Below are 22,218 nucleotides of genomic sequence, written 5' to 3'. Positions count from 1 at the left end.
TATGCAACAAGGAAACATAATTGCAGTATAGTATTAAATATAAAATGTTTTCATAACACAATTTTAACTATTTATACTAGAAAGGAATATACAAACTATTATTTCTTTTTCAGTCTCAAATTTTCATTTAAAATTTTTACAAGAATACTAATCTTTAACAATTAAAACAGCCTCCTCAACCATACTTTAACTGATGGTTAAAAACTATACAATTTCATTAATTCAAATTAAGACTTTAAGATTCATTAATTAATTATCTTACTGAAAACAATAGTTCCTATGTATTCTCTGTCACATTACTGTAGCTATTTGGTTTCAAAATACAGTAGTTATTCCATCCTTCTGGGAGGTCGAGGTATCCATTTCCATTATTCTGGGTAACAGCAGCAGTTGATAGCACTATCATATTTATCTATCTTATTCTTGGAATTAAAAAATAATTGCTCCTAAAACTAAAGAATGCAATTTTCAATTTAGCCATTTAACTTAATGATTAAATAATCTGGCAAATCTATACAGAGAGCAGCATTTCTTTTAGAATGCATTGCTAGATAAGGAGGTACTCTATAATGGTAAAGTTTCTAAAAGTCTGTCCCTCTCCAAGCCAGAAAGAGACATGTAGATTACCCAAGACAGGGTAAAGAGTCTGGCACCCCTCCAAACCAACCTCATTGAAATATCGGTGCAACATTTAGTGAGGGCAGGAGCAGAGCTAGCATCAAGTGGTTCTCTCTTTTTTCTTTTGTTATAATGTGCTTGTCTTAATTCCACTTGAGGGCACTGTCTACTTCAGCAGGAATAGGATCAATTTATCTTTGCCACTTATATAAGATACCTGTGAAAACCCCTATCTTGGCACGATATAAACAAAACCCCTTATGAGGGCTACCCAAACCCATAATTTGGCTCTATTTCTTTAAAGTACCAAATGAAGTGTTGCTTATTTCTGAATAAAATTCTTTCTAGATGTCAACATTTTTCAACAAGGATATAGCCTCATTTTTTTCTTGATCACTGTATTATCCATATGAATATAAACTATTATGTGTGCCTCTCAGTATGCAAAGGTGTTACTTTGTTCAAAGGCTTTCCATTGTGCTGTCCAATCCTTGAGTCTGCTTTCTGTTGACTTTCCGCCTATACTTTTCCCTTGCACTCAGCCATTTTCTGTGGTTTCCTGCAGTATGCATTTGACTCCTTTTATGGCTTTGCTGCTTTCCAACTTACTGCTTCTAATCTGTTCTGAGAAGCCAGGTGATGACACTATGTTTGTGTGTTTAAAACAACAAACAAAACAATAACAAAGAGAGGAATACATAAATTTCTGAATGGGTCTTTTAGGAGTAAACTGCACAGGCCTTAATGCATACACATTACTTTGGTTGCCCCCAGAAGGTTGAGATGGTCAAAAAGCAACTTCTAAAAAAGTGAGTAGTTGTTTTGTTCTCTTTAAAATGTATTTAAATATTTTTGGCCAAAAATTGGTTTTAAAGTATGGCAATTCTATTTTGAAAAGAAATAATTTTTTTATTCCTAAAAATTATGTATTCAAATATTAAAATTAACAACTTCCTTAAATCTTAATAATTATTATATGCCAACAACTCCTACTCTATTGGTTCTCTAGCTTAACAATTCATGTCACAATTTAAAATAAAAACCACCAGTGCTAATGAAATATTACCAAGATAAAACTAAATTACTCTATGTAATGCATTAGGACACTATATTTTAAATGAATTTGATTACGAAAGCGTTCTTTGCGAATCATTTAAGAGACAGTCCACAACAAAATTTGATATAATTACTTTGGTTATTAAAAGATTGAGGGCAATTTAACAATAGTTACCAAAGGCCATATTTAAAGTGAACTACACAAGGAGCAGTACCTTTTTTCTAACCTGCAGTAGCACAAGAGAGAGTGAGCTTAAACTCACTAACAGGATGGGTCATGTGAGACAACTAGAACAGCCAGAGCAAAAGGTACAAAATATTTAAAAAGCATTATCCAAAAATAAAAAGGATGCGGTCTTTCTTCTCTTAGAAAGAATACAGTAAAAAAGAATAGGTTTGGAACAACCATATTAAAAACTGATGCTCTTCATTGCAATTGATAGAGAAAGTTGAATGGGGAACTTTATGGCTGTACTAGAGGTATACAAGACAGTAAATCTAACGATGATTAATATCTCAATATACCGACATTACAGCAGAATAAAGAGACTTTCCTCCCACCGTAGAAATAGAAATGAACATAATGCCAACAATCTTCTTTCACTGCGATAAGCACAATAGTGAAATTAAGTCTGAAGAACCCCAAGCAGTAAAAACTGACTGAAGACACATGGGAAAGATTCATATCAACCGTCAATGAGTTCCTTATCAATCAAGAAAGTGTATTATTTTGTTTAGCATTTTTATGCACTCAGCACAGTGTAAGACACTGAAAAATACAGAAGATTTCAGATATGATGGCTGCCCTCATTTGTGTTCTCTTACTACTCTTCAGGTCATTGTTTAAAAATTGCCTCTAATAATACACTTCACGTTATGATTCAACAAATACCATCATACTTATTTCAGGCTGGAAAATTAAGTGATTATGAATATCCTGATAATTGTTATAAGTACTGAATGAAGATTACCAGAGAGTTGGAATACAGTAATATATTTAACCCTAAAATCACATTGAACAGAAGGCCTTTCTTTTGACAACATCACAGATGAGGGAACAGTTCAAGGTCACACAGATTTGAAAACGTATCTGGTTATCTAAGCTTCTTGATGGTCTGGATTATGAGTAAAGGAGACTTTAACTGTATTAAAATAAAGTCATTAAACCAAGATGAGAATTGGAAGGCACAAATACCAGTTTCCTATCAATGCAATGAAAAGAAGATGATCAAGAAATAAGTTTTATAGAAAAATATTAAAAGTCAGAATTACCATGTTCTAAAAGATAACATATAGTACAAATGAACAGCATTAGCTACATAAAATTGACAACGGTAACTTATCTAGAAGATACAATGTCATTTTGATTCTCAAGACGTCGGGTTATACTGTTCAAAGAACTTTAATAAAGAAAACAGACAGATCTAACTCAAAAACATTTTGCATCTCCTGAGATAAACTGACCTGTTCTAAAAACCACAGGAGGCTACCTAAATCAGAATAAAAATTACAATACTAAAATACTTCCCCTAATTACAGAAGGCAAAGAGGTAGGAAGGTCAGCATGAACACCAAAGAAAAAAGACACAGGGACTTCTTCCAAACGCTCAAGATAGCTAGAATAATTACCGTTTTAAAAAGAACATCTCTCACTAAAAGAACAAGTTGTCATATTCCTAAACAGCTAAAGAATAGAAATACAGAGACTCTATGACCAGAAAAGAGATAGTTTTAATTTTCCTCATAGATTAACTTACGACCCAAGTACACAAGTATTCAGTCTCTAAAACAAGTGGGATTTATGAGGTTAAAAAAAAGTCTGGCTCTCGCATCTGCAGATTCATGTCAGAAGAACTAGGAACACTGCTGTCTCACTAGAGGTAAGCCCAGCCACTACACTTCCAAACTGCGAATTCCCCCAGGGCTTCACCTTCATATTCCCAACGCCCAAACCAGTACCTGACAATGTGGTAGCCCATCAGTACGTGAGAAAGGAATGAATGACTTGGTTATCTCAGGTGACAACAGTGAAAGCCAAAATTTCATTTCCTATCCTAATTGTTTAAGTGACTAAAAGCTTCTTCCAAGTGAAAAGAAGAAAAAGAGAAAAGAAAAAGACTCAGAAGTTGGGAGTATTTTATGATTTTTTACCTAATTCTCTGGATAAATAGTAATTCTAATTCTCTGGATAAAAGAAATCATGGTCAATTCCTACAACACTTCATTGTTACACATACAAGAAGAAACAAGGAAAATTTCACAATTACAAAAACAATTTGTTTCGAGATTCATTTGAAACTGGCTCCCTAGATCCTCATACCATGTCTGATGCCTATAAATTCTGTATAACCAATGAAAATACCTCAACAAATTTAAGATCATGGAGTGAAAATCAGGAACAAAATACTAACAGTCTGATGAACAGGATAATTACTCCTGTTTCTCTCCTTGTGTTAAAGACTTCCTTAAATCAAACAAAATCACAGTTCAGGCACGCCAACAAGAAATCTGATGCTGAATGTCTGTTTTATATAACAAGTGCCCTGGTCTTATCAGCTCTTCACAAAAGTAACCATCCAAAGGAAGGCTTCTTCGCGTGAATACCGTGTAATTTTGCAGCAGCACGTTAGAGAATGTTCTGGGTGTTGTTGACATTCACAGTACATGAACTTTAACAAGAATTTCCAGCAAATCATTTTCTCCTAATACTGTTCTAGTTCAAATCCACCCACTACCCAGTGGGAACTGGCAGGCTAAATTCCTAGGGCCATTCAACCTATTTGGGGCGTGAGGGGGTGTGCAGAAAACCAACACTTGAATGAACGCCCTCTCTCCGGGCCTGGATTTTTCTCTGGGAGCCAATGACTGCAAAGGGAACAATCTTGTTAAGATCCCTATTAGCCCGAATTCAAAAGCAAGGTAGGGAACGCTCCTGAGCTGAGCCAAGGATACAACTTCCGAGGGAGACTGGAGAGAGGAAGGGGCAGCAATGCTGGGGGCTCAGAGACGGAAAGGCCTGGTGGCTGGAAGATGACAACCATCCTGAAACATGCAAATGCCCCGGGGTGCACTAGAAAAGATGCCAAGTACATGAAGAACCGGGCAGCTGACCCAGCCGAGAACCAAACTCAGCAACACTGTCGTCCGTGCAGACTCACGATTTCCCCACAGGTCGGGAACACGGTAATACAGAGAAACACAAAGGAAAAGAAGGAATACCTTGTTTCAACAGAGCGCACCTTTCAACTCAAGGGCTCCAGGTTGTTGTGTAAAACCATCCTCAGCCTGGAAGGGGGGAAACTGAAAGAAAAAGCAGAACACGCCATGAACCAGGCCAGAGCCCCGACCGCTCTTCCTGGATGGGAGCCACGAACGCCCCGAGCCCGGCCGATCGACGCGCCCCGCGGCGCAGAGGGCACAGGTTGCAGCCCCGGGCTCTCCATGCCTACCCGGGCCGTGGGGGCCCGGCCGCGGCCCGCGCCGCGGTTTCCCCATCCGCAGTGGGGGCCGAGGGCGGAGAGGGTCTCCTGCGCCGCTCCCACCCCACGTCCTCTCTCCCGCGGAGGTCCCCGCGGCGGCCACCACGCTCCCCCGCCTCGGGAGCCCCCTCCGGAAGGCCCGGGGGGCGGGGAAGCCCGGCGGGGGGAAGCCCGGGTGACGTCAGCGGGCCCGGCACCCCCAGAGGCCGGCCGCCTCGGGGCCGGGCAGCTAACGGGCCGCTGCCGAGGGCCCAACGGCCGCCGCGGCCGCTCCAGGCGCCCTCAGGCCGGGGGGCGCCCAGGGCACCGCGCCGCCCGCCGCTCGCCGGCGGGGCCGCCCGCTGCCTCACTCACCTCGGGCGGCGCGCGTCGCCGCCTCCCCGGCCTCGCCAGCCCGCGTCCCGGGCCGGCCCGGCGCCCCACACCCACCGCCCTAGTATTTACCTCCGACGCGCGGCCCCCGCGCAGCCGAACCTGCTACCTGGGCCCGCCCCCACCTGCCCCGCCTCCGAGCCGCCCGGCGGGGAGGGAGGGGCGTGGGCGGAGGGGCCACCGCCCCGCTAGCCAATCGCAGCCCGGGCTGCGTGCCTGCGCACCCTCTGATTGGCCCGCCCTGTGACAGACCTTCCTCCAATGGCTGCCGGCCCGGACTGAAGGGACTTTCCGCTCCGTCAAGCTCGGTCGAGCCAAAGGGAAAGCGGAGGGGAGGGGAGGAGGAGCGGGGGTGGGGGCGGGGAGTTCTGGCTGATTGGACGAAAGACTGTGGGAGCCGCGTACCATTGGCTGACACTCGAGCCGGGGCGGGGCGCTGTGCTTCTCCCCGCTCCACCTCCGCTGCCCGGTCTCGGCTCTCGGCTTAGCTGTCAAACCAGGGTAGACCGCGAGTTTGGGGCTGGGGTGGAGAGCAGTCCAGACGCGAGCCGGGACCAGGATTTCAGGATTCCATGAAAAAGCAAAGCTTTAGAATCAGACCTAAGTTTGAATTCTTTGCGCTTTCAGTTAGTTACTGCGTGATCTGGGGAACTCACAACCACGCTGAGCCTCGATTTCCTCATCTGTAAAATGGACATAATCCAGTCACCTGTCTTACAGGATCGTTGTTTAGTACCGAATATAAAGTTCCTGACACACAGCAGGAGCTCAGTAATGTCAAATCTCTTCCTCTTTCTCAGACCCAGCCTGGGACCCCTGCTCTTTGTGACCTCTGTTGCCTCATATCCAAGTTTGGAGCGAAGTCTCCCTAGGGTGGTGAAGAAGGGGTTTCCAAACACCGCCTTGCTCAGCTCTGCACCCCTGGCCACCAGCCAGGACTTGGGGTGTAGTTAAGGATCTTTCAATTAGAAGGGAGGTTTCTGATTCCCAAAAGTGCTCAAAACATTTAAGGAAGTGCTTTTTATAATCAGTCCCAGAACCCTGCAGCATGGCTGCTGCACTGGATACTCCTGTTAATTAATTCCTTCTCCTTTGACATTTTAAGTACCAATTAGGGGAGAAGGTGATTAATACTGAGGGAGGAAGAGGGATGTGTGTGTATGTGTTTAATCATGAGAGGGGAAATTTTCCTAGTGGAAAGTGACATTTCTGAAGATCTGGGGAATTTAAACCGGTGACTACATAAAAGAAGTCACATGAGTGATTACTAACAGCAGTAGTAAACAGGCCACGCATCTCCCTTGCCATAAGCACCTAAAATATAATGGACGTCTTTTTGAAAACCTAAGCCTTAATCCACTCTCATCCCTCCTTAGTCCATCCTTATCCTGTTTCCCAACCTTATCCTGTTTCATGACCACACTGCGTAAAAAGCAATAAAATGGGAATCAACAGGCGTGGCTCGCAGTGTGGCCTTAGACAACACTGTTCCCTTCTAGATCTGGATTCCCTAATAAAGTTGTTAGGACTCAGAGGTCATAGTCTGGCTGTCAGGGAGAAAAATTCAGCCTGAAGCCTTTTTTTTCCTTGACCCATACAGTGAGGAGGAGGAACGAGAAGACATCGAGTGGGAGAGAAAGATTTTGAATCCTTTTAGACAGGGTAAGTACTCCCCTTTCTCCGGTTTGCCATACACCTCACCATGGCCTGTTCTATCCTCCTGGCCCACTTCTCTCATTTACATTATCTACTGGCCCCTGAAGGCGTTTGAGTTGGCCACCTCTGGACTAGAACACCTTTCTGTCCTTTCTGATGGTGGTGTTTGGTGCTGCTCAGCCCTCTGCTTCAGTGGGGCTTTCTTCCCTACCAGCAGTGGTCAGATCCCTTGCTCAGGCCTCCTGCCACACGTTTCCTGAATCAGGCAGTGTCAGGGCCTGACTTCATCCAAGAGATATTCCAAGCCAGGCCAGATATACAGGGCTTATCTCAATGACCGTCTCCTATCGATTGGTAATGGCTGCCTAGAACATTCTGTTGAAAACAATTCTGAAGGTGTATTCAGGCTCACAGGGAAGAGAGGTGTCTGCCAGGGAGGAGATGGGGGTATAGTGTCATGGTGCTATTATTTGCAGTCCTTGATAAGCCAGCTCTCATTTTACAGATCGGAGACTAAGGTCCAGACAGGGAAAATAACTTGTCCCCAGTCACCCAGGAGACGAGCTGAGACCCTGATTCTCCTGATTTCAAGCCAGGGCTCTTTCCACTTCTGTTTAAATGGATTCTCCAACTGAAATGCCCATCCTCTCTGCCTTCCAAATCCTCCCTTCATTTAAGGACCAGCCAAAGTCTACTCTTTTCCAAGGGTCTTTGCGGATGGTTCCAGGCCCCGCTGATCACCTGTCTATCCACCACTCCACAGCCTGTCCCACTCAGCCTGGCCCTGGGTTCACACAACCAGTGGCTGAGTAACTGGGCAGGTAACTAGGAAACAGCAGCTACAAGAGAGATGCCACCTTGCCCTCTGGCAAGGAAGGCAGACCTTAAACAACTAATTACACGATCACCTACTTAATTACTGAGGTCAGAGTTAGCCTCAGAAGGAGAACTGCTCTGAACACACGTAGGTGGTTGGGCACTCGGGAAGGCTTGTTTGAGGAAGTCACCTTTGAGACGAGGTAGGAAAGATGCCTGGCGGTCGGGGGCGGGGGGGGAGCACTCCCAGCAGAGGGAACAGGAATGTGTGTGACATGCTGAAGGAACTAAAAGAGGCAGAGCGCAGAAAAGGGGGGCGCAAAGCACCCAGTCAGGCAGGCCTTGTGAGCCAGGGCCAAGTGTCGGTCTTTATCCCAAGAGCAGTGGGAACCCTCTGAAGGGTTGTAAGCAGGGTAGTTAACTGTGTTTCTAAACTGTCTCTCTTGGTTGTCTTATTGCACACAGCAGGAGCCCAACCAAAGCCACCGAATGCAAGGGAGCTCTCTCCCCTGGGAGCTGGGACCCTCCTGGCAGCCTGGTAGGGACCTATGACTTAGCGTAACACCTAGTCAGGACTCAACAAAACCTTCTCAGTAGCACTCGTCATGGTTATTCCTTAGACCCTGCCCCATGTTTCTCAAATGGCTACCAGAGGCTACCTCCTACTTCCAGCCTCACCAAATTCCGTGTTTATTTTAAATCCTCCTGCCCACCCTGCATCTCCACTCCACACAGCCAAAAGTGAATTCCTGATATTCCCCACTCCCACTGCTACCCTTCTGCCTCCCCCATCTCAGTAAATGGCAACTTCCAGTTGGTCATCCAGCCCCCCATGCTTCCAGCCATTTTCCCACCACTCTTGTGAACAGGCACATTCAGAATGAACTCTAAACCACAGGGCCAACAGGACCAGGCATCCTCGCAGGCAAGGATGCTGTTCCGGGGCTTTCTCCATAGCAGCCCAGCGCGGTGAGTCAACCAGTGGATGAGTCGAGAGTCCTCCATCTCCGGGATGTGCTTATCTCTTAGCCGGGGGGAAAACTCCAGGTGCAACTGAACATTCTGTCTGGGGGCTTTTCCTCCGGTCACCTAAAAGCTCTTTTTGATAAGATAAAAGGGATTACTTTAATCATCTTTAAACTAATCCCACTGAACTCTAAATCCATGCTCTCCTGTTTGAGTTATTTGCTGCTATCAATGACAAATGATTTCTGAGTGATTTGAAAAACACACACAGAGAGAAAAAGCGTCTAATGCTCTTCACTGGGACCATTGTGCTACATCTCGAATCCCATTCTGAGCCGTAGATGCATTAGGAATGATCCCATATCCCAGGAAACCTTCCTCTCTTAGGAAGGAGACAGTCACGGTGTCAGGAAAGAGGTGATCCACTATTATAATCTGCCCCCTTTAAGTAGGGTGGACTCTCCATTCCTTCAACAAATATTTGGGCACCTACCATGCACTAGGCACCGTCTAGACTCTGAGGACACTACAGTGAGCGTGGTCCCTGTTCTCCTGGAGCTGACGTTCTAGGAGAAGGAAGAAACAAATGTACATCAGGTAGTGCATGCTGAGAAGACAACACGAAGCAGGGCTGGGGCGGAGAGTGGTTGGGGGCTACTATTTTAGGTAGATTGTTCAGGAAAGGACTCCCTCAATGAGGTACATTTGAACAAAGACCTGAAGGAAATGAGGAAGCCAGACATGCCGCTATCTAGCAAAGAGTGTTCCCGCAAGAGGAAATAGGCAGGTGCAAAGGTCTGGAAGCAGCAGTGTGCTTGGCATTGTCAAGGAACAGCCAAGAAATGGTGTGGCCAGAGCACAGAGATTGGGGGTGTGAGTGGCAAAGGGCAGGCCAGCACGAGACCTTGACTTGCACCCTGCGCCGGATGGGAAAGTCCTGGAGAGCTCAGGTCAGAGCAGCGGCTGATCTGCTTCGTGTTTTAACAGGCTCACTCCGAGGGTCAAGGGCAGAAGCAGGGAGACCAGTCGGGAGACTCATGCAGGGATCCAGGCAAGGGTGGGCTGCAAAGGAGCCCCTTGTTTCCTGGGGGTGGGGGAGAGCAGCTGAGGGGGAGGGGAATGTGGAACTGAAGGCGTCAAGAAAGTCGCAAATAAAAAGGAGAGGCAGCACTCCTGAGAGGAAGGATTTTCAGGGTGATTGACAGGTGGAGGGGTGATGTTTAGAGGACTGGATTTGTGGATTGTTCTGGAAGTGATGATAGGTTGAGGTTACATTTAGAGCAAAATAAAAGGGTATCTTGGGGAATCAAAAGATCTCAGATTGCCAGTCTGCACAGCTGCAGTCTCTCGCCATGTAATTCTCCAAGGGAAACTGCTCAGGCCGTCCCCGATGTCGTTCATGACCTTGCTGTTCACCTGCAACCTGCCACCCAGGGCCCGAGGCCATGCGCTCCCTCGTATGCGGGCACTGCCAGAGTGTGTGCCCAACTGCTGTGTGCTTCACCCACTGGGCGGCACCAGTCTCCTGAGCGGGAAGGGAGGCATGAAGGTGTGTTGGCGCGATAACAAAATGATGCTGTAGTCTCAACTCAGCCCGCGTGGAATATGATTCACCTCCCACATTTCTGTGGGGTGTATTCATCTCAGCATCTGGTTTTGGGGGAAAAACACTCAGACTGACATTTTTTTTTCCTTCTAGGATCATGGTGAATATAATTAAAGTCTGAGGCTTTTTAAAAAATTCTCCTGCTCTGATACCTTTTTTTCCTGCACCTAAGAATTATGTATTCTTAGCCACAAATCTGGAATCTGTCTGCTCCTGGATAAGCCACTGGCCATGAGCACAGGTAACCTCCCTTCAGGGAACTTTAAAGAGTCCTAGTTCACGAGTTACCTGCACAGGCCTAGAACGCTCTCAGAGGATCTGCTGCCTTTCCAAAGGTAGGAAACTTGTCATACTCTGAGCCCTGACAGTAATCACATATGGAGATCTCAGTAGCGCTCTTACCTGGGCCCTCTGGAACTCTCCTTTCTCCACAGTCTCTCCCTGGGTTGTGTCATCCAGGCCCATGGACCCCATTCCCCCTTTGATGCTGAGGATGCCCATGCTATTCTATCTGGCAGCGACCTCTCCCACGGGCTCCAGACTCACACCATAACGACGTCTCCACTTGGCTTCTCCACTTAGGAGTCTCAAACTTGACGATCCTAAACAGAAGTCCCTCCCACTTCCAAACTTGTTTCCTACCTGTCTTCTCCAGTCTCCCAGTTATTCAAGTCAGAAATTTAGGAGTCATCTTTGATTCTTCCCCTTCCCTCATCCCTCTCATCCAATCTACTTGTAAACCCTTGGGAATCGACCTCTAGAATGTCTCTGGAATCCATCATTTGTTCTCCACCTCCACTGACACCACCTTAGGCTGCCAACTGCCTCTCACCTGCAATAGCTCCTAGGTGGTCCTAGATGGTCTCCCCACTTCCTCTTCCCCTTACCCCCACCCCTATGCATTATAGTCCCTTCTCCGCCCAGGAACAAGAGATCTTCTTTAAATGTAATTGGGTTGCATCCACCGTGCTTAGAACTCTCCGTGGCTTGCCATTATTCTAAGATCAAGACCAAACTCTTGACCGTGACCAACTAGTTCATGACTGGCCCTACCTACCTCTTCAAACCCATCTGGCAACACTCTCCCCTTAGCTCACCTCAAACAGACTGAATTAGTTTCCTATGGCTACTGTAACAAATTGCCACAAACTTGGTGGCTTAAAATGACACAGATTTATTCCCTTACAGTCCTTGAGGCTAGAAGTCCAAAATGGGCTGGGACCAAGGGGGCAGCAGGGCTGCACTCCCTCCCGAAGTTCTAGGGGAAAATCTGTGTCCTTGCCTTTTCCAGCTTCGAGAGCTGCATTCCTTGCCCATGGGGCCCCTCCCTCTACCTTCAAAGCCAGGGGGGCAGCATCTTACTCCAGTGGCCACATGACCCTCTTCTTCTGTGTCAAATCTCCCTCTGCCTCTCTCTTATAAGGACACTTGTGGTTGCATTTAGGGTCTATGCAGATAATCTAGGATAATCTCCTTATCTCAAGAGCCTTAACTTCATCACATCTTTCAAGTTCCTTTTGCCATATAAGGCAACATTCACAAGTTTCAGGGATTAGGCCCTGGAGATCTTTGGGGGCCATTATTCAGCCTAGCACATGTACCAAGTTCTTTCCCATGACAGGGTCTTTGTACAGCTTGTTTCCCGTGACTGGAATGCTCCCCTCCCCCGTCATTCTTTGCACAGCCAGCCCCACCTCATTCTTGGAGTCACAGCTCACCTGTCACCTCCTCACAGAACCTGTCTCTGACCAACCCCCACTCTGAAGAAGGTTTCCCTCTCTCTTGAACCTTCCTTGATTTCCTTCCTTGCACTTACCACCACGGACCTTATGTCCTATATTTTCCAGTTTACTTGTTTTCTGCCTACCTCTCCCTCTCCCCTCGCCATAAGTGCCTTGAGCACAGGGACTGTGTCTGTTTTGTTCATCCACTGATTATCCTAACATAACTGGCTAATACATAATTGCTGACTGAATTTAAGGAAGATGAATTTACAATCCAAGATGGCGCCATGCAAATAGTCCTCCATGTTTACTCCTGGGAGAAGGCATCTCCCTCTTCCTCCTGATCTTCTCCATCAGAAACAATGGCCTGTAGAGAACCTAACACCACCGACAAAGAGAACACACAGACACGCTCACACGCAGGAGCCCAGGGAGATGCCGCAGCATTTAGGGAGCCAGGCACACACGAAACCTTGCAAGGTAAGCAGCCACCTGAGCCCCTGCTCATTCAATGCAGCTAAGAATTATTTCAACAAGGCCTACACAGGAGGCTGCTCACTGAGGAGAGCTGTCCCCAAATCTTCTCCATCCTAGAATCACTTGGAGAGGATCGAGGGAGGCCCAGGGGTCTTTTCTCCTGCTGCAGCCTTTCAGCGGGGGCCCTGTGAGGCTCAGCTTAAAACACACAGCTTAAAACATCACACTGGGTCAGACTTTTCTAAGCCGAAGCCAAATGTGTTTCAATGGCAAGTCTATTTCTAAGAATTGCTTTTGCCTTAGGCAATAAATTATCTGGTTGCAAACATCATTTTTCCCCCTTTGAGTAGAAAATTGTGCTTTAATAGCTGATACATTTCAAGAATATTTAAAAATGTTTGGTCACAATGAAGATAGCTTTGGTGACAATAGTTTTCTCCTCTGTGATTATTTACAGCATAAAATTCATAGTCGTGTTTTTTATAAAAATATAATCTTCGGAGAATAAAACAAAGTGGTTTATAAATATTAACCAGTTTTCACAAATAATAATGTTTAAAATAATAACACTTGCACAGCATTTGACAGTTTACAAAGGCTTCGACATGCATCCTTTTGAAAAATCCAGAAAAACAGGTACTTTATAAGGAAGGGCCTTTGATTTTGTCCCTGTAAACTTTTGATCCATAACTTTATATCCTAAAGCATTCTGGCACAAATAAAATGGAACCATCTCTTATGAATATATTTTGGAAGTCTGCTGTCAAGAGTTCAGTTCACAGGCATCAATCAGAGACCTGGTGGGGCTGCTCAAAATTCTGGTCCAGATTAATTTTAAAAGGCTGCATTTGGATGGGGAGTTGTTTCCAAAGGCTTATTGTTGTTAGTGCCATCAAGTCAATTCTGACTCCTAGCGACCCCGTGTACAGCAGAGCGGGGAACCCTGCTGGGTCTTTTTGCACCATCCTCTCATCTTCTGGCGCTGTATCAGACAATACTCCGCTGCTGTTCACAGGGTTTTCATGGACAATTTTTTCAGAAGTGGGTGGCTGGGTCCTTCTTCCTACTCTGTCTCAGTCTGGAAGCTCCACTGAAACCTGTCCACCATGGGTGACCCCGCTGGTATTTGAAACACCGGTGGCATAGCTTTCAGCGTCACAGCCACATGCAGCCGCCACAGTATGACAACCAACAGACAGGTGATGTGGTTCCCTGACCGGGAAACGAACCCAGGCCCTGGCAGTAAGAGCGCCAAAGCTTAACCACTAGACCGCCAGGGCTGGCTTCCAAAGTCTTAACCAAAGAGTAATTGATTTCACTGGAAATAAAAGTCCAAGTGTGATACCAGCTGTAGTGTGGTTGTATTTTTCTTGCAAATATAGAATGTCTTAGGGAATAAATGGCTGCCATGTGTCCCCTTCCAATAATACCAGAAAGGAAAGCAGGGTAAATTGTAGCCCCTCCCACCCTGGGTAACGAAAGTAGGGGGTAGGGAGTGGCTATAAGGGAAATATCAAAGCTGAGAACACCAATATTTTGAATTCTCAGCCATGGAGGAAGTGCCATGTGCAGGGGTCCAGGATGAGCGGAGGAACCACACGCTGGAACAGCCTGGATGGAGGACCCACGAGTTGAGACGTGGCAGAAAGCTTCTTCCTGAATCTCCCTCTTCATTGTGAGAAAAGCAGGCAGGAGCCTTTCACGTGGATCCAGGTCTCTACACCAATAAACACTCGGTAACACCCGTGGGCCCCACAGACCCACATCAGATCAGCTGGAAGCTAGCCCCGTAATGTAGAGGGGCGGCTCCCCCCTCAACTTCCCATGGATTTAATCTTGGGAAGAACTTGATGGCAAAAGTAGGCTTTGGAAAAGTCTATTCTGAAGGGCAGCGATGCTCCTTCCTCTGCCAGAACAAAGGTGACCTATTGTATTCGCCCTGGGCAGGACAGGGATCTGTCAGATCCGGCTGCTGCTGGCTGTAACCCAGCCGCTGGGCTCCAAAGCCAAGGCCTGCTCACAAACAAACTGAGACGAACGTTGGCCGGGAGACATCAAAGCAGCAGTCTGGTGTCCCTGTGGCTGAGCTTCTCAATTTCCTCTGGAGAGAAAGTGTTTCCTCGGAGCCTAACGGGGATCAAGCAAAGAGAGGCTGGAGTGAGGACAGAATGAGAACAGTGCTTTCAAACGGAAGCTGCCGCTTTCTCAACCCTTGCCTGGATGGCTTGACCCTCTGCCCAGCTGCGGCTCTCCTGGGAGGGAAGTCTGGGCTCGTTTTACCCTCTGCCGGCCGGGGCAACTCATGAATCATCGTGCATGATGAAACAAGGCTCTGTGACTCTGCACAAAGAGTCCACACCGGACCCAGCCGGCCTCGACTCCCCAAGGCCGGTGATTCTTTTTAAAGCAACAGCAGAATCAGTCAAGAATGCAATGAGCAAGTCCGGCTGCCCTCCCAAGCTTCACCAACAGGCAGCAAATAACATCAGAACCCTTAAAATATCAACCTGATGCTGGCTTGCTCTGCCAGGACACAGAATGTGACATTTCTTAGGACTGTGCAATGGTTTTAAAAAAATACCCACACTCTGCCCAGGACATGAGGACCTCACAGGGTACAGGGATTACACAATTGTACAAAAAAACATCTCTCTATCACAGGACAGATTTTTAGAAGTCTTTATTTTTAACCTCATCATTTGATATCTATCTATTTGATATCTGCTGCCCTGATATGCTTTTTAAGGGAGGGACAAGTCTGCATATTCACAGCAGAGGACACAAGCTTCCCGGGATGAGGCAGGTAATGCACAGCAACCAAAGGGGCCTGGACCAAAACAATCAGCTGGGCGCGTCTGTGGTCAGCCTGAGTCGGTTTGCCCAGCTCAGTGGAGTCAGCCCTTCCTCTGCTCTGCTTAATTACTGGCATTTTGAATGGCGGTCCAGAGTTGCCAGCTTTTTTGAGAAAATTCTAAAAACATGGATTTTTATAAGGAATCTCCTAGTTTTAAAATATTGCTTTCTAGCCCAGTGCCTGAAACATATATAGTGACATTTACTCATAACATGTTAAACCAGGGGAAAACTTTCTGCTTATTATCTGAGTGATGAATAAACCCTTAGAAAGAAGAAGGCTAAATCTTTGAAGTTGTGACTCAACGCTTTTTTCAAATACATAGGGGAATATGGCTTTTAATGATAAAGATTTGGAAACACTGTGCAACAGTTCCCACCCTGTGTCGCCTCCATCCAGAACTGCAGAGAATCTGATGCAACAGCCTTGACCTGTGAGGGTGGATGTAACGCCCAGGAGGGCACGAGCTGAGTTTTTTATTTCATGCTTCAACCACACCCCGATTCCCACACTATTGCCTAGAACAGGAACATTTCTGAATTCATGATTTAAAAATAAAAGAATTGGGGCCGGCCCCGTGGCTTAGTGGTTAAGTGCGCGCGCTCTGCTGCTGGCGGCCTGGGTTCGGGTCCCGGGCGCACACTGACGCGCCGCTCCTCCGGCCGTGCTGGGGCCGCGTCCCACATACAGCAACTAGAAGGATGTGCAGCTGTGACATACAACTATCTACTGGGGCTTTGGGGGAAAAATAAATAAAATTTTAAAAATAAATAAATAAATAAAAGAATTGGTCCCTGCTTAGCGACATGAAGACAGCCTTCCCAGAGAGAGAACAAGATCCATCACATGCAGAAAGCCACCGGAAGGGGTCTTAGAAATGCTGAACTTCCTCTCTCCCCTTGCCCCATTTTACAGACTGGAAAACTGAGGCTCAGAGAGGTAGAGAGGGCTGCCCAGGGCCCTTACCAGACTTCCAGGATGATGTCATTCCTTTCAAGGGTGTGCAGGAGGGCTTCTGCCCCAAGGTAGGTGATACAGTTGTTGGACAGCCTGGAGAGGAAGAGAGAATGGTGAGCCTCAACGAGGCTTGCTTCTCCTCTGGAGCCTGTCCAATTAAAGGAGGCTTTAGGAGTTGGCTGCCCTACTGCAGGCCACCTGCCCCCTTGACATGGCCCTCTCCTGTCTGAGATTTCCAACGAGCCCATCCACAAGGCTCAATGCCTAAGATGAAAGGCACCCCTCTCTCCTCCATTCACCAGATTCGTTTATCTAATTTAGTAGCTACTCCTTTAGGAAGATGCTATATAGCATGGTGGTTAAGGACGGGCATTTTTCTTCCTGGGGGCCAGACTTCCTGGGCTCAAATCCAACTTACACCACTTCCTTTTAGATCTCAAGCAAATTAGTCCCAATTTCCTTATCTGTAAAATGGACCTAAAAGAGTAACCACCTCACGGAGTATAGGAATTAAAGAATGGCATATTCGAAAGCACTTGACACCATACTTAACTGAGAGAAAACAATCGAAGAACAGTAATATTTTCATCTGGGAGGGCTTGGGGGCACAGGGACACAGATTAGAGAAAATACGAAGTTGGGAATGGGGAGGGGAGATGGCACGCTGTCAGGGACAGCACGGGAAGAGCCATGGTTCCCCATGCTGTTCTTGTGCTCATAGTGTGGCCTTCTAGATAATCTATGCTCCCTGCCTTCTACCTCCACAATATCAGGACCTTCTCCGAAGCTGACGCTAAAGCAATGCTAATACTAATAACAGCCAATATTCGTTGAGCTCTTACTATGTGCCAGCTCATCACCTACATCATCCCAGTGCCTGCTCACAACCCTGTGAGGAGGTCCCATTAGTATCCCCATTTACACTCAGGGCAACTGAAGCACCAGTCCAAGGAGAGACAGGTGGTAACGGGGGGCTGGGGTGCACACCCAGGCTGCCAGGCTCCAGCGCCTGCTTCTTACCAACGCTTGGCAGTGACTACGCCTGGAAAAAGAAGCATGTAGGCATCTTTTTTTTTTTTTCTTTCTTTTTTAAGATATATGAAAAGCTCGATTTTTACGGGGAAACAGCGGAGGATGATATGGTTCAGTGATGCTGAAATACAAGACTCTCAACAGGCAGCGTGGGACAACTCCTGCTGCCTCTGCCTGGCATTTGTAGGGATCGAGTGGGGTCAGTCTATGGCAACAAGGGAGGACAAATTTGCTACCTCCACACCTGGGCGATACTAAACCAGGTATTGCCAGAGGTCCCCCTGTGTGCAAAGCCTGGCACCCCAGCTCAGACAAATCCCGGCTTCCCCCGGGCCTCCTGGCCCACTTTCACCCATGTGCTGAGTGGAAGTGTTTTCCCCAAACATTTGGCAACTTCCTAGCCCCTGCAAAGCAGCACAAACAAGTGTTGCCAGAGTGGATGGCAGGCTGGCAGCAAAGCAGATGCTCTCCCAGAGGCAGCCGTCTGCCTGGCTCTGAAGGAGAGTGTTTTCCTCGGGCCACATTTGCCAGGGCAGATGCCACCCGCCTCCAGCAAAAGCAGCCGTCTGATGATGCTCTGACGTCCTTGTGAAATGGGACCTCTGGCACCACGGCCGGTGTGGCGCCAGCCTCGGAGAGCGTCGACATAAGCCTGTGATGGTCACTAGCCGGTGAGCTCCTGCTCACCTCTGCCGTTCCGTTCCTTGTGGAATGGGTCCCTGCCCACTGAGTCCACCACCAGTGGTCCCTGATCACTTCCCCACCAACGCTGCCACTGTCCAGCCCTCCAGCACCTGGACGCACAGGACCTCCACGAGCTCCTGCCCCCTTCCACAGCGTTCTCCACTGCCTTCAGCCTGATCCAAGTCTCCGTCATCTCACCCTTGGAAGACGGCGGGAGCCTCCTGACTGGTCTCCCTGCTTTCACCTTACCCCTCTTCCATCTGTTCTGCACAAAGCAGCAAGGGTGATCTTTTTATGATGTAAATCAGATCATGCCACTACCCTCATTAAAACCCTCCAAAAGCTTCTTAATGCCCTTAGAATAAACCCTAAACCCTTCCCATGGCACTGAGGCCCATGTGGCCTGCTCCCCTGCCTCTGCCCCACTCCACTCTCCACTATAGTCCAACCACACAGTCCTTCTTTCTGTCCTCAAAACCTCCAAGCTCCTTTCTGCCACAGGGTCTCTGCACTTGCTGTTCTATCCATCAGGAATGTGCTTCCCTGAGACCTCAGCATAGCAGAAACCTTCTTTTTATTCAGTTTTCAACTCAAATGCCACCTTCTCAGAGAGGCCTTGCCTGAGCAGCAGCAACCCCACCCTCTCCGGTCACTCCCTGTCACATCTCCCTCTCAAATTCTCTGTAGAGCCCTTATTACACTCTTGTGTCACTTAACGACAGGGACACGTTCTGAGAAATGTGTCATTAGGTGATTTCATCATTGTGCGCACATGATAGAGTGTATTTACACAAACTTAGATGATATAGCCTACTGCGCACCCAGGCTCTATGGTACTAATCTTATGGGACCACTGTCACATATGCAGTCAGTCATTGACCGAAACGTCATTATGTGATGCATGACTGTATAACAGAAATGACCTTGTGTACTTACTTGTTCATTATCTGTCTCTCTCATTAGAATTTAAGAGCTATGTGAGCAGGGGCTGCTCTGTCCTTTTTACCACTCTTTCCTCAGTGCCTGCCACGGAGTGGGTGCTCTAGAAACACTTCTGGTATCAATACATAGACGGATGAATGTTTGTATGAGTGCATGACAAATGAATGAATGTACACGTGGATAAACACGAGCATGCCCACCTGCATAGCACAACATCAGGAACCACTGGAGACGACCATCAGAAGAGTGCTCTTGCCCGAGCCAGAGGGCGCCCCTGGAGATGCGGAGGGGCACCTCCTGCAAGCCCCGTAGCAGAGGCAGTGGATAACCCGCCCATACTCCCTCAGCTTTCACCTCCAACTCTGAGGGCTGCTTGCTGGGAAGACTTCCACTCTGTGCCTCGGGCCTTTCTATGGACCCTGGGAGCGTGCTCAGGTATGCACAGGGCAAACCAGAAGTGCCAGATTAACATTAACATCCCCACAAGCACACACCAACCTATGAAGGACAGGCAGTTGGTGGATCAATACCCCTGCTGTCTCGACCCTCGATTGGGTGGGGGTCCTGCACTTCCCCAGCAGGATTGAGCCCACTGCCCTCGGTGATAACTGGTGATGACACCCCCTTTCTTGGTACCCTTCCTTCCCTGCCTGACTTCACTCCTCTCTCACCAGTGTTGGGGGGGACCACCTCCCCAGTAAACACCCTGCACTGGAGTCTCAGCCTGCGTTTGGGGGAACCTAGACAACGCCAGGTGTTCTCCACTAGGCCACCTCGTGTGCGTCAGCCAGGCTGGGGAGCTGCCCAGATCTCCGATTCAGGAACCCCCGCTCCCGAGGCCAGTCATTCTTGTCCCGGCTCCTGCTCCCGGCTTCCTTACTTCAGGACTTTCAGACTCGAATTTCTCTTAAGTCCTTCGGCGAGAGAACACACACCTTCATCCTGGAGATGGTTCTCCTCCAGACTGGCAAGAACAAGAGAGAAAACCCAGTTGACACGGTAATGTTTGTTATAGAAGATGATGTCAATAAAGATGAATCCATGTGTCCCCCATTTGGAAAATCCACATTGACGAATAAAGTAAGAACAGACAAAACAGGGTGTGAGGCTTCTCAATTCCAGGGACATCTCTGGGAGAGAATTTGCCCCAGGGCTGCACTGCATAAGAAGTTCCCTCCTGTCCCAGGGACTCGGTATCCATTTTCCCTTTCTTTCTTATGAATGGAAGCCTATTTCATTTGGGGCAGCCATGTGCTCGGTGAAAAACTCCATTTCCCACTCTCCACTGTAGCCAGGGTTGGCCAAGCAGCACCCACATCCTTTAACGCATCAGGGGAAGCTGACAGATAGGGCTCCTGCAAATGCCCTTTAAACGGGAGAGACCTAGCTGGCCTGTGCCTTTTGCCCTCTCTGGATATACGGCCTGAATCCTGGAATATAGAAGTAGTGCTACAGGTGGGTGCAGCAGCCGTCTTGTGGCCGTGAGGGCAACCAATCATGAGGATGAAGCCACAGACTGAGGATGGGATGCAACAGAGACAGAGTCCAGACCCTGCTGGCCTACTGTAGCCACCATACCGGCCTTATGCTGCCTACCTCCAGACTGCTTGCACATGAAAAAGTAAGTCCTTTACTGCTTTAAGCCACTGTAGATGGAGGTTTTCCCTCACTTGCAGCCTCACATAATCATAACTGATACACTCACAGTGGGGAGCTCTTCTAACAAGAAATTCCGAGGGGCAGAATCCAATCAGGATACAATCAACTGGACGTCGGCAGAGCTAGCAAGCCTGCCAACCGCCGAGGCCCATCAACAAAATCCATCGGTGACAACGCTCATGGGTGTCAGTGCCCTTCTGCTTTCCAGAAAAAGCAGCATTTTATCTCCCTGATATAATTTGGAACTTCCCAGAACATGTCACAAGAAGACTACACTAGTGGCATCGAAAGCATGGAAGACTTGGAATTAGTTTTGGGTCAATAGTGTAAATACGATTCCTGGTTCATCTTTTATCTTCCCCCAAAGTCCACTCCACCTTTCGAGGTGACCCTGACTCCAATACCCAGTGTTCTTAGGCCCTCCCATTCACTCTGAAATAACAAAATGTTATTAGCTATAGTAGCAATCACGGTACTAGTAGCAGCTGTAGCACAGCAGCAGCAATAGTAGCAGTAATACTGCATACAGTACTACTAATACTGGAGTAATACTACTAATACTGTAGTAATACCATTACAATGTAACATTTGTGGAGTGCTTACACATATGTCAGGCACTACGTTAAGCTCTTTACACTCATGACCTCATTTAATTTCTACAAACGTGTTTTATAGTTGGAAGCATTCGTACCCTCATTTTGCAGGTAAGAAACCTGAGATTCAGATTGTGTTTAACTTGCCTAAGATCACAGCAGGCCTTGAAGCTCAGCCTGCTTGATCCCAGAGTCTGTGCTCTCAACCGTTATGCCACGTGGAAGCAGTAAACAAACCAACAAACCAATAAATAGAATTAAATAAAAAGGCTTAGAATTAAATATGACAGGCTCTAGAAGCTTCATGCCACCCAGGACACAGAAAGACAAGCTTAATCACCCAGTTGCTCAGTCATCCACCTTTGTCTTCTCCAAACAACTGCTTCCACGGATGAGGCCAGGGAAGGAAGAATCTCCCAGAGCAGGGAATCCCCTGAACTCACCAGAGTTCTTCCAGGGCCACGTTCTTTTCCAGCATCAACGCCAAGGCTTGAGCACCCACACTGCCAATGCTGTTCCCCACCAGGCTGGATGTAATCGAGGAACAAAAGCGTGTCAGAGCAGGGAGGGACCTCAGAGATAAGCTAACCCATGAAGGGCAGAACACATGGCACACATAGGCCCATGTCCTCATTTGCTCCATTTCAGACATCACTACTTGATTACAGTACTCTTTCGTTAAGCTCAGAAGAAGTGTTAGAATCCTTCACAACATGGTGTACTAGGC

At 47.4% G+C, this 22,218-nt stretch overlaps 2 protein-coding genes across 6 annotated transcripts in view; both read right to left on the bottom strand.

Moving 5' to 3' along the window:
* The window catches only part of CYLD (CYLD lysine 63 deubiquitinase), a 71,006-nt gene extending 65,391 nt beyond the window's left edge, over positions 1–5,615 (bottom strand). The window contains exons 1-2 of one of the 3 annotated variants that reach the window (XM_058527792.1): positions 5,598–5,615; positions 4,894–4,974 (exon numbers count right to left, since the gene is read on the bottom strand). The gene's annotated coding sequence lies outside the window, so the exon portion shown is untranslated. Of the gene's footprint in view, positions 1–4,893; positions 4,975–5,507; positions 5,563–5,597 lie in introns of those variants that run through there. The other 2 variants (XM_058527791.1, XM_058527794.1) reach the window with 2 other exon arrangements.
* A 7,497-nt stretch (positions 5,616–13,112) lies between these two features.
* NOD2 (nucleotide binding oligomerization domain containing 2) overlaps positions 13,113–22,218 on the bottom strand; it is a 36,312-nt gene continuing 27,206 nt past the window's right edge. For 2 of the 3 annotated variants that reach the window (XM_058527788.1, XM_058527787.1), the window contains exons 9-12: positions 21,935–22,018; positions 20,120–20,203; positions 16,591–16,674; positions 13,113–14,897 (exon numbers count right to left, since the gene is read on the bottom strand). In XM_058527788.1, coding sequence (XP_058383771.1) covers positions 14,825–14,897; positions 16,591–16,674; positions 20,120–20,203; positions 21,935–22,018 — 325 coding nt within the window. In that variant the 3' untranslated portion in view covers positions 13,113–14,824. The remainder of the gene's footprint in view (positions 14,898–16,590; positions 16,675–20,119; positions 20,204–21,934; positions 22,019–22,218) is intronic. The other variant, XM_058527789.1, reaches the window with a different exon arrangement.

This window comes from Diceros bicornis, chromosome 32 (assembly GCF_020826845.1).
Source record: "Diceros bicornis minor isolate mBicDic1 chromosome 32, mDicBic1.mat.cur, whole genome shotgun sequence".
NCBI classification, from domain to species: Eukaryota; Metazoa; Chordata; class Mammalia; order Perissodactyla; family Rhinocerotidae; genus Diceros; species Diceros bicornis.
This window is presented reverse-complemented; position numbering and strand designations above follow the sequence as displayed.